The following is a 12667-nucleotide window of genomic DNA, read 5'->3' as shown; positions in this document are numbered from 1 at the left end:
GAGAGACGCGCGCTGTCACCGCCGGAGGGCGCAGCGGAGCTTCTGTTTGTGGCGATACACCTGCAACGACTTTTTAGTAGGTGTGTGTGTAGAAAGGTGACATCATTATGAAACCGTAAACACATTTAGAAATTAATTTAGCTTAATTTAACTGAGCAAATGTATCTGACGATTTGTGGGACACATTTAAAATGCATGATGGACATTATATATAATTCAATGTCTTTTATTTTGTCCCAATACACGGCTGAAAATATAAAACTTTTTTGTTTATATTTTATATTATAAGTGTGGTACATTGTCCATACCTCACCTAATGAGTAAAAAGTTAGGAAAGATTGCTATTTTTAATGTTTTTTGAAAAAAAACGAAGTCTCTTCTGCTCATCAAACCTGCATTTATTCGATCAAAAATACAGCAAAAAGTAATAGTTAAATATTATTACAATTTAAAATAATGTTTTTCTATTTTTAATATACTTTAAAATATAACTATTTCTGTGATGCAAAGCTGAATTTTCATCAGCCATTACTCCAGTCTTCAGTGTCACATGATCCTTCAGAAATCATTCTAATATGATGATTTATTATCATTATCATATCATTTATTATAACTTTATGTTGGAAACTGCTATGCTGCTTAATATTTTTTTGGGAACCTGTGATACTTTTTTCAGGGTCCATTGATGAATAAAAAGCTAAAAAGAACAGCATTTATTCAAAATAGAAATATTTTCCAACAACGTAATAGCAATTTAACACACCCTCTGGGAATAAAAGTATTAATTTCTTTCAAAAAATGAAAGAAAAAAAAATATTGACCCCAAACTTTTGAACGGTAGTGTGTATTGTTACAAAATATTTATATTTAAAATATGTTAATAAGATACATTAATAAAAATGGTTTATTCATCAAAGAATCCTGAAGGGATTTTCAAAGAAGGATTTCTGAAGGATCATGTGACACTGAAGCCTGGGGTAATATCTGATGAAAATTCAGCTTTACATCATAGAAATAAATTCTATTTTGAAGTACCATTATTTTCAATTGTAATAATATTTCACAATATACATTTTTTTCTGTATTTTTGATCAAATAAATGCAGTCTTGATGAGCATAAGAGACCTAATGACTTTTAATCAACCAAGTGTTTTGCAGTCTTATTTCAATAAACATTTTTATGAACCGTTTAGTTTGAGAAGTGTGCTGGCGCCAGTATTTTTGTTATCTAATGCAATGATTCTCACACATTGTCAGTGTCACACGGCATAACAATAATCAAAGAATCGCACAAATTGAATGTTTGCAAAAGGTTTTAATTAGGCACAAATGAACAAAGATATCTGATGCAAATAATGGAAATAACATCTAACAGCTGACACAATGTGAAAATGACAGAATTTCTTCCCCTTTGTGAGCTTGAGCAATCTGCTTAAAGACACAGCACGGACCTTTAATGTATCTGATGAATCTTTCTTTCGCTGCTGCTATTGTCGGTCACTGAAATAGCATGAAAACTAATCAAATAATAAACCCTGATTGGTCAGTAACTGGGCAAATGTAATGATCACAGACACACGCAGCCAAAGAAAACCTCAGTCAACGGATTCCATAAAACGCTAAAAATTATAAATGATCAATGGCCCAATTTGCATGCCAAACACAGACAAAATACGGGACAATGATCAGTGTCAGCAAATCAGTTATATTGGCATGATTTGTGCAGTGCACTGGTGATGTTCATTTTGTAGCACGGCAAGAAAGTGCCACATCACTGTCCTTCAGCGTGTTACAATAAGTGCTGACTTTACATCTGACATTGTCGTGTGAACTCAAAACTGGACAGCATTGGGCGGGATGTTGAACATGGAGGGGTCAAACTCCTGTCCTTTAAACGGAGATCCTTCAGCATCCCAGCCCTTCTTCAGCATCTCGTGGACTTTCTGAAATACAAAATAAAACATCTTTCAATGCAATATCCACATAGTTTCCCAAAGCTCTTAAAAATTCATAAAAGCATGTTAAAGTGTCCTTGGGCTGAAGCTTTTAATACAGAAAATAATTTGCATTGCATGCTCACTAGAGCTGTATGATTCATTGTAAATAGACCATGATCTCGATTCGAACACACACGCAATCTTACTCCTAAATGACAAGGATTCGCCAGTGTCTATTAAACCTTTGACAAGCACGATCACACCGGGACGTTCAGATCTGCGTTCAGAGAGCAGTTGTCATGTATAGGTATGAAATCGCTTCACAAACAACTTTTCAACCACATAGTATCAGTATTTCTGTTACAATAATTCAAATTATTACAAAAGAACTGGCATAAAAGTTTATAGTTCAGATAAACACTGATGTCTATAGTAGTTAGTAAATTACTTTTTGAAAGTAACTTCAAATAAAGATTATATTAATTACATTGTTACTCCAGTAGGTGGCAACAAGTGAGTGTTAAAAGTCTAACCACCAATTTTTATGCTCATTTTGGGATATCGCATAAAAAACACTGGATGAAAACATCTGTAGAAATTCTAAAACTGCGCATAAAAAACATGCACTCAATTAACCATATGCACGGAATGTTCTTAAAGGAACACGCAGACTTTTTGGGACTTTAGCTTATTCACCGTCTCCCCCAGAGTTAGGGTGCTTTCACACCTACCCTATTTGGTCCGGATTTTCTGACTTTTCAGTTTGGTCCGAATCAAAATTACAGGTGTGAAACCTCCCCCGTACCACGGTCCGGACCAAACAGACAAAATTTGGTCCAGCGAAAAGAGGTAGTAGAGGATCAAACTGAACAAAGGTTTGGTTCGTTTCTAGTGTGAAAGCATTTTCTGTATGGTTCGTACTTTCAGACCATTTACAGGAAGTTCCTATTATAATGTTATATAATATATATATCATATTATAATGTTATTTTTAAATTTCATCTAGGCTACATTGATTATGAAAAGTGAAAAGATGCGCAATCTGTCAGAAGACAGAAGGTCAGAAATGATTTTGAAAGAAATTTTGTATGATTTTGCTTAGAAAGCCTTTCTTTAATGTGAATTTCGTTTTGTATAAATTGTATCTTAATTTTAATCAATGTTTCATCAGATAATTGCCTGAAATTGAATAAATAAGAAGCAAATAGTCTATAGCAGACAATAATCGCGGGAGCGATCACATGCTTTGCACATGAACTGGAGCGCGTCTCAAATAAACCAGGCTTCTTGTCTCACAAACATGAGAAATATGTGTATATAAAGCTATATTCTTAGAAAAGAAAATAGTCAAGCAATGCGCACTGTTCAATAGTGGCAACGATATGAGTCCGTTCATTCATTCTTGTCATAGACGCTGACGTCAGACGCACGTCCGTTTACAAACCAATCAATGTCCAGATGCAGCCCACATAGATGATGACGAGTGGACGCAAGTGTGTCATGTAAAGTTATTTAGTGCGCTTGCATAATTGCAATATGAAACCAAACCAAAACTAACCGAATGTATAAAAACATGAACTTCGGTTCGGACCTTGGTGCGGACTTTCAGGTGTGAAAATGCCCTTAGATAAGTCCATACATACCATTCTCATCTCCATGCATGCCATAACTCTGTCTGACGCACCCACCGCTAGCCTAGCTTAGCACAAAGACTAGAGGTAAACGGCTCCAGCTAGCCTACTGCTCAATAAGTGACAAAATAACGCCAACATTTTCCTATTTACATGTTGTGATGTGTATAGTTACATCGTGTACTAAGATCGACGGAAAATGAAAAACTATACTCTCATTCCTGCGTAATAATCCAACCCTCTACAATGCGAGTAAAACACTCGCATATGCGAGTAAATCGTCACTCTGGGCGATTAAATAATATCTATCATTAGCCATTGGCTAATAAATTCTCCGATTTTACTCGCCAGTGTGTGTGTTAGGTGCTAAGAATAAGTTTAGCATAAATATATTTTTACTCGCTGAACACGCTGAATGAGCGCTTGAGAGTTTCGCTCATCTGCCGTACCGTAAACTCTAGTGTGAGGTGAACCCAGCAGCTTATCAATCCTTAGTGCATTGTATATTGTCATTAGTAGTCAAATTAGTAGTAGTATTATTATCTTTTAATAAAATAATATAATTACTATTATCTATTTTTTTACAGAAACACAACCAATATCTTAAGCACCACCACCAGTCCAAAGTTCAGTTAAATGACAAATATGCATTCATACATGGTTACCAACAGTTTTAGTTCTAATTACTAAAGTTCTATCATTAAATAGTGCTTGATTATCATAATATCATAACATAATCTAATGCTTGATTGACTGATGTTAAGCGTGTACGTATAATATAATATAATAAAGAATATTAGTAAAAAATTTACTAGCCAATGGCGATTCTATTGCCAAGGTGTGCATAGAGGGTTGTAATCAATGAACTTTGCTGCCATACCATGGGTTTAGCGGCGAATGATGTGCCTGAAAATAGTCCCCAGCACGCTCTCTGTGCAAGCAAGTTGTCACGTTGGTTATGTTGACGGAAGTTAGCCTATTTTCAGGTGCTGTGTAATATCATTGCGTTTGCTGCACCCATGATACGGCACAAAGTTCCTTGATTATTACGCAGGAATGAGAGTATAGTCCCTAGCCATATCGGCCTAGAAAATCACAACTTTTCATTTTCCGTCGGCCTTAGTACACAATGTAACTATACACATCACAACATGTAAATAGGAAAATGTTGCCGTTTTGTCACTTATTGAGAAGTAGGCTAGATGGAGCCGTTTACCTCCAGTCTTTGTGCTAAGCTAGGCTAGCGCTGGGTGCGTCAGACAGAGTTATGGCACGCACTGAGATGAGAATGGTATGTATGTATGGACGTATCTAACTCTGGGGGATACGGTGAATAAGCTAAAGCTCTAGTGCTCACCATCTCATGGCTCTGTGGCTTCCCCTGGAGCTTTTGGTGGTAATCAAACGTCAGGCGGTCCAGTACGGCATGCTCCTCTTCATCTACGGTTGCCATGGTGCGTTCCCGGTTGATCTGGTTCACATCGATCTCAGTCTCGCCCTTCAACACGGCGCTCCACCAAACTTCGCCGGTTTTACTGAGGGACAGCTGGAGGAAAAGTCCAAATGATCATCACGACTGTCTAAAACTACTAACAAAATACACTTTTTTTGTCTGTAGTCTGTATCCATTTCCCATTGCCACGAATTCAAATAATGATAATAATAATTCCATATAATATCTAGAGATATAATACATTGTACACTACCAGTAAAATTTTTGGAATAATTAAGATTTTTTAAAGGGATAGTTCCCCCTGAAATGAAAATAAAGCCATCTTTTCCTCACCCTGCTGTTGTTCCAGTGCCCTATGTCCTTCTATCTTTTTCGGACCTCAAAAGCAGAAATGTTTAAAAATAGTCCTGCAATACTCCTTCCTATAATGGCAGTGAATGGCGACCAGGCTAAAACATTACATAAAATATACAAAAGTATCACGCAATGAGACAGCGAGACGTGCGCCATATATGGAAAGTGTTCAGGAGGAATACTATAAGGTTTTGTGAGAAAGAAACCGTATTATTCACAATACTGAGCTCGGCCGTTACTCTGCGCGCGTTCCTGTGATGAGTGCGAGCCGTCAGCACTGACTCAGCAGCCCCTCACGCAATGTTGTCATGACAACCGGTACACAATATTCACTTCAGGAGGTTTACCTATTATTGGTATAGTATTATTGTATTGTTTCTTATCATATACCTTATAGAAAAGACGAGAGTCGCGTTTGTTTCTATTGAGCCTGATTTCTTTAAATGGTGTGCGTGTTTGCTTATCCTGGGTACCATGACAACAGTGCGAGTTATAGTAAGCATGAGCGCCGGCACCTGCTGACGGCTCGCACTCATCACAGGAACGCGCACAGAGTTACGTCCGAGCTCAGTGTTTAGGCTGAATAATACGGTTTCTTTCTCGCAAAACCTTATAGTATGCCTCCTGAACACTTTCCATATATGGCGCACGGCTCACTCTATCATTGCGTGATACTTTTTTATCATTTTTGTAATCTTTTACCCTGGTCGCCATTCACTGCCATTATATGGAGGAGCGCGTGCAGGACTATTTTTTTTAATTTCTGCTTTTGAGGTCCGAAAAAGATAGAAGGACATAGGGCATTGGAACAACAGCAGGGTGAGAAGAAGATGGCTTTATTTTCATTTCAGGGTGAACTGTCCCTTTAAACGTTTTTCAAGTAGGCTTTTATGGAAGCTTGTTTCCACCATGGAATAAATAAATAAAGTAAAAGATAATTGTGATGTTTTATCTCGCAATTCTGAGTTTATATCTTGCAATTCTGACTTTTTTACTATGAATTGTGAATTTATATCTCGCAAAACTGACTTTATAACACAAAATTGTGTCACATGATCCTTCAGAAATCATTCTAATATGCTGATTTGCTGCTCAAGAAATATTTCTCATTATTATCAATGTTGAAAACAGTTGCAGCCTTGGCGAGACTAAGAGATGTCTTAAAAAGCATTATCATTTCGACATTTTGATGGGGTTTTTTTAATTATAGCAAATGAAATCTACATAAAATTGCTAAAATTTCACTTAAAATTAAACAAATTAATTGAAAACAAAGTGTTTATTATACACTGACAAGACAGTCAGAAAATGTAAAACCCCAGAAAAGCAGACAGTCTCAAAATGGCTGATAATTGGCTGATACATCAGCCTATCGAACTTTTAAATCCACCATCCCAAAAAAATGTGTACCAGAACGCAGCTGCCGGGCTCCAGACTCCACAGGGAATTCTCTGTGTTAATTTTATGTGTGAATTCGCCCTCCATCAGGACTCTCTGAGATCCTCCCTCGTTCGTGGCCACACGTACCCGTCCCGGCTGCAGGTCGACAGACACCTTCACGGGAAGACGGAATGGAAAGCAGACTGTTATACTAGACAGCAAGATACAATTCAATCTAAATGGGGATGCTGCCAATCCGTAAGACAGTAAGCATGATAAAATCAGATGGCAGCAGGTTACACACCTGTCGGCCTTTAACGACGTTAGCCGGCACATGCACTCGAACTTCCACATCCGTGTAATCCTGCGACCAGGTGTAGCGGTCTCTGATGGCACCGTTGTAACTGTCTGCATTGGATTGAAAGCTTTCCTGTCCACTGGAAATGCAAAAAAGAACTAGTTAAAATAAGTCTCTTATGTTCACCAAGACTGCATTTATTTCATTGAACTGAATTTGCAGCATCATTATTACAGTCTTCAGTGTCACATGATTCTTAAGAAATCATTCTAAAATGATGATTTGCTGCACAAGAAACATTTATGATTATTATCAAAGTTGAAAACAGTTGTGCTGCTTCTTATTTTTGTAGAAGCTGTGATATTTTTTAGGGTTATTAGATGAATAGAAAGAAAAATAGATACATTTATTTGAAAGATTATATTTATTTGAAATAAAACCCTAAACCAGGGGTCTCAAACTCATTTTACCTGGGGGCCGCTGGAGGTAGACTCTGGGTCAGGCTCTGCCGCATCGAGTATTACACATTAAAAGTGTTTCAAGTTTTCCAAAAAAAAAAGTAGCACAACTGATCCAATCTTCTCAATCTTTATTATTAACAGTTCTTCAACATGAATGTTTCTTCGGAACATGAACTGTTCCTCTGAATTTGAACTAAATTTAGCCTATAAAAATTAAATCATGTAATATGAAATAATGAATCATTTTTTTTTTTTTTTTTAATAATAGACTAATTCACAGCAAGGCCGAAACCAGGTCAAACAGAACAGTGAGCGAAATTCTAGGTCTAATTATAGTTGGGAAATAATATTTTTGGGACTATTTGTAAACAATATTTGCATTAATTTGCGTCAAATATATTATTAGTCCCGATATTCTTTGCATGAGTGAGTGAATAAATACATAGATCCGCGAAACACTTTTGAATTCTCTAGTGGTCTGGTGGTAGAATTTTTGTCAACCGTGTCAAAGGTTCCGGGTTCTAATCCGCTCTCATATAGTTTTTCTTAATTAAAATCAAAGATGTTCATCAATGATTGTATAATAAGACCATGGACACGTTTGCATTTTGTTGGGTGATTTCACCGGAAAGAAGAGTCTCTCTCAGCAACGGCATTAAGCGATAGATTGACACGCTTGTCTGTGTGTGAAGACTGTGCAGTGTGCACGGCCCAAAGGAGAACGTAAACCCTGCATACTTTGATTTGATTGGCCATCTCAATCATTTTTACATTGACGAGCGCTGTTAGACCACATTCATTTCAACTGTCTATCTGTTCCTGTCAATCCCGCGGTGTCAACCAATTATACTGCACGAGGGAGGGGCGAGCCTCTCTCTCTCTCTCTCTCTCTCTCTCTCTCACACACACACACACACACACACACAAAGGAGGCAGCAAGCGCTGCACACGCAACGACTCAGCAAAAAGGTGCTTTTTAGAGCAACGCGCGGGCCGCACTAACACTAAACTTTGATGTCAAGAAGGGGGCCACAAAATATCATCCTGCGGGCCGCGAGTTTGAGACCCCTACCCTAAACCTTTGAACGGTAGTGTATATCAGTATTAGTTAGGGATGCACCGAATCCAGGGTTCGGGTTCGGATTCGGCCGAATATTGGGCTTTTTGACTGGGTTCGGTTTCTGCCGAACCTCAGAATTTATTTCCACCGAACCCGAACACTAGGCTTGCACTATGCGCGCCCCGCTGGTCGAACGTAATGACGCCGCTGTTGAAAGTGAAAATGGAACTCATGAACAGAAAACGTGGCAGTATACTTTAAGTCAAAAGAAGGCGATTCAAGTTGAGCTACGTGTTCAATTTGCAAAGCCGATTTGTCTCGTGATGACAAGGACCCTAAACAACAGCCGCTGTTAAAACATTTGCATGAAACATCCGAGAGAATACGAGTTGTGCATGAAGGAATCTACAGACAGCAGCCAAAAAGTATTTTATTTTACCGTGCAAACAGCCTATAGATCTATAGATCAGATCAAATATAAATAAAATTAATAAAATATATATAGCCTACTTAAATAATTACCAAATTAAGATGACAAAACGAAAATACACTGAATCCGTTAGCTTTGAAGAACCGGAATTAGGTAAATAGGTAGATAATATATATCTTTACGTATATAGTATACTATTCTCTTAAAACCATAATTTCGTTATTTTTATTAACCCAAATAATGATTCATCCGCTAGGTTGCACGTGAGGGGGAAAAAATAGGTTCCTTCCACTTAAGAGTTGAGCTCTTTTTATTTTAATAGGCTATATCTCTTTACATAAATACTATTTTCTACTTTAAAAAAAATAATAACTTCGTTATTTTACTAACCCAGTGTTTTGTATGTGAAGCTGTTTCACGTGAATATAACCACAGGAGTGAAGCACAAAGCTTTGTTTAGCCTAGAAAGGAAATAATGGTCAGAGAGCACTTTTTCATTCTGTTTTGCTATCTGGATCTGGATCTGGTCACTCGATTTTCCGTGAATTTTAACAATAGGTCTAGTCCATTTTATCCCAATGGACATGGACATCTCGTTTCTTTTCCCAAATCTTCACTCGCGTCGCCATGTTCGCAGGGGATTATAGCCTAAACGTTTCTTCCTTTCGTTTGCTTATAATTAAGTCTATTATAACTATTCACATCCTTTACTGTGGGAAAGTATAAAAAACACTGTAGGACGAATACCTTTTTACTTCAAATTTTATTTAACACAATTTGTTCTTGTTATTAAACTTGTTAAGGCGCGTCAAGTTTGGTTTATTTGAATAGCGCATTTCACACACGCCGGTGATTTTAGTTTCGTTTTCTCTGGCAGTGAATAATCACATTGCCTAAATGTCTTGACCCTGTGGAAGATAAAATCCGCTCTTCAGACCTTTTACAGCAAGTGTTGCTTTGCAACATCAGTAGAATATATGAAGACGAAGATATTCAAGAAGGTGTCTATTCAGTGTCCCATTCCTCTCAAAGCGCAGAGCGGTAGGCTATATGACGCATCTTTGCGGGGAAATAGTATGAATCAAATATTTTTCTAACTAATATTTAATTTTCATATATTCTTGAGGTTACCATTATTTACTGAAAATCGTTTTTGTTTTATAGGCTGTGTTGTTTCACTGACGGAAGTGCTAAAATAAACACGCATGCTTATGGATGTTTCAGCCTCAAATGATTTCAAAGTGTAGGCTATATAGCATATATGCATAGGCTATATGGCATAGACTACAGTATTTAAAATAGCATATGCATTAGTTACATTCTCAATTTAATTTACAGAGCAATCCCTGCTGAGTTTATAGTTTAACTAATACTATAGAAGTGGATTAGTGTGTGTCGCAGACTCGCAACGGGGGCGTGGCATCACGATGGTGGCGCTCCATCTCGATGTCGGCACAATAGCGCGCGCCTCCTGCTCTCCGTTGTGCTGTTCTTTGAAACGACAGAGGACGACTCGGGGTAATTTTTCTATAAACCATCATGAAATAGCGGCGAGAAGAACATACACGACAATGTTTCCTTTAGTAAACTTGACCAAAACTGGTCAATAGCATCCCTACACTGCTGTGGACGTTGTTAACTTCATTAATGTGTTTACTGTGATAATGGACTGCGGACGGGAGTAGGATTCGGTATTCGGTTTCGGATTCGGCCGAATCTTAACCAGTGGATTCGGTATTCGGCCGAACCCCAAAAATCTGGATTCGGTGCATCCCTAGTATTAGTACTTTTTTTTTTGCAAATGAAAAGTGAAACGTACGCCGTGGTGGTGTCAGAGTCCGCGTGTGATGCCGCTGTGGCTCCTGCTGCCGTCTCTCCGTGTGTCTCTGCGCTCAGTGCTGATGGTGCTGTGACCGGTGTGGACTCCTCTGTGCTTCTCTTCTCCTCCACAAGAACTTCGGCCTCCTGCTCTGATTGAACCTCCAGCTCCTGTATTGCAGGAGGAGCAGGTTTCGTCTCCTCAACCAGCTTCATTGTCCTCTCTCTGTCCTGCTCAGCAAGCTTCTCAAATAACTTAAATGTCTGATGGAAGAATGACAGTAAACACACAAACAGACTCTTCAATTTATTACGGACATACATTGCATATTATAAATAATTTTATTTAATAAATTAATTGTTTTAATTTAATTATTTTTGTAGACTGTTACAGCAATTATGAAGTGGCATAATATAAATATATTAATAATTGAATTCTTTTTTAATTACTGTTCGAAAAAACACTTATAGAAATGATAAAGTGGCATGCACATATATATTAAAAATTTAATTAAAATAAATACATTACAGAAATTATAAAGTTGCATTTTACAACGACATAAATAAATACATTATTTTAATTTATTAAATTATTCATTTTATTTTTATTAATTTAGTAGACCATTACAGTGATTAAAAAGTGGCACAATATAAATACATAATTAAGTAATAATTTATTTTATTATTATTTTTTTAAAGACACTAACCGCAATTATAAAGTTGCAATAAATATATTAATTTAATTATTATTTAAAGATAATAAGGTGACATTAACATGTTTTTAATTTAATAAATCTTACTTATTTTAATTGTAATTAATCTAATATTTTTAAAGACACTTACAGCAATTATAAAGTGGCATCATATACATAGAATAATAATGTGATTACTTTTTTAATTAATAAAGTGGAATAATATAAATTAATAATTTAAATTTAAATAAAATAATTTAGACATTTTAATTAATAATATTCATTTAATATAAAAAAATTCACAAATTCACACACAAAACACTGACACAAGGCTAGCTGTCAGTGTCATACATTATAGCAAAACAAGACCATACCATGTTTTTGAACTAGATATAATAATTCAGTACCATGTCATTTCCAGCTGGTGCCATCGCTGTACCATGGCACTGCCACATTTACACTTATTTATAAAGAATCCAGTCAGTTTAATGGGTCAAAACAAAAGTCGCTCGGTACCTTGAACACCATGTTTTCGGCCACTCCGGGTGGGAAGCCCATGCGGTCCTGTGGGCCGCTCAGGAGGCGGTAGAAGTCTGTCTTTCTGTAGAGGAAACCAAAATAAACCTGCAGGAAATTCTGAATGTTTCCAACATGCTGCAGGATCCCTAACAGCGCGTTATCATACAACTCAGTCATTTCCACCGGAGAAGACATGGCTGAGTAGCTCAGCGCGACCAATTTTGACTTAAAGCTGTGTAATTTAGATGTTTGTTGATGAAAAACAAACGTAAAGCAACAGAGGACCCCCAGAGAACTTATACAACAACACTGCAACAACAGATCTTTCGAGAGGACGCAGCTGCTTTGGCGCTTCCGGTTCACCCAGTACAAAATAAAAGTCTGTTAAAAAATACAATATTAATTATCTATTATATTAATATAATTTAACAATATTTAATACATTTAATTGAATTTTATCGATATATAATAGCTATATACTATATATAATACATTAGTTTAATATTATATACTATATAATATATAATAGTTCAACGTCAAATAAATATTAGTACACTTTAATATTATTAATATATTAATATAATATAGACAATTTATTAGAATTATATATATTCTTATAATAAATAATTGTCAA

The 12667-nt window shown here is 36.6% G+C and overlaps 1 protein-coding gene across 1 annotated transcript; it reads right to left on the bottom strand.

The window, feature by feature from the left end:
* Window positions 1–1297: 1297 nt before the first annotated feature.
* Window positions 1298–12403, bottom strand: nudcd3 (NudC domain containing 3). The gene is made up of 6 exons (XM_079805057.1): window positions 12031–12403; window positions 10824–11086; window positions 7060–7192; window positions 6786–6929; window positions 4926–5114; window positions 1298–1943 (listed from the first exon to the last, which is right to left on the bottom strand). Exons 1-6 carry the CDS (start codon window positions 12226–12228, stop codon window positions 1833–1835), a joined length of 1038 nt encoding a protein of 345 aa, XP_079661183.1. The 5' UTR covers window positions 12229–12403; the 3' UTR covers window positions 1298–1832.
* Between the last annotated feature and the right edge of the window lie 264 nt (window positions 12404–12667).

Source organism: Gobio gobio (genome assembly GCF_949357685.1).
Source record: "Gobio gobio genome assembly, chromosome: 22".
NCBI lineage: Eukaryota > Metazoa > Chordata > Actinopteri > Cypriniformes > Gobionidae > Gobio > Gobio gobio.
The sequence above is the reverse complement of the archived record's forward strand: the minus strand, read 5'-3'. Positions and strand labels throughout refer to the sequence as shown.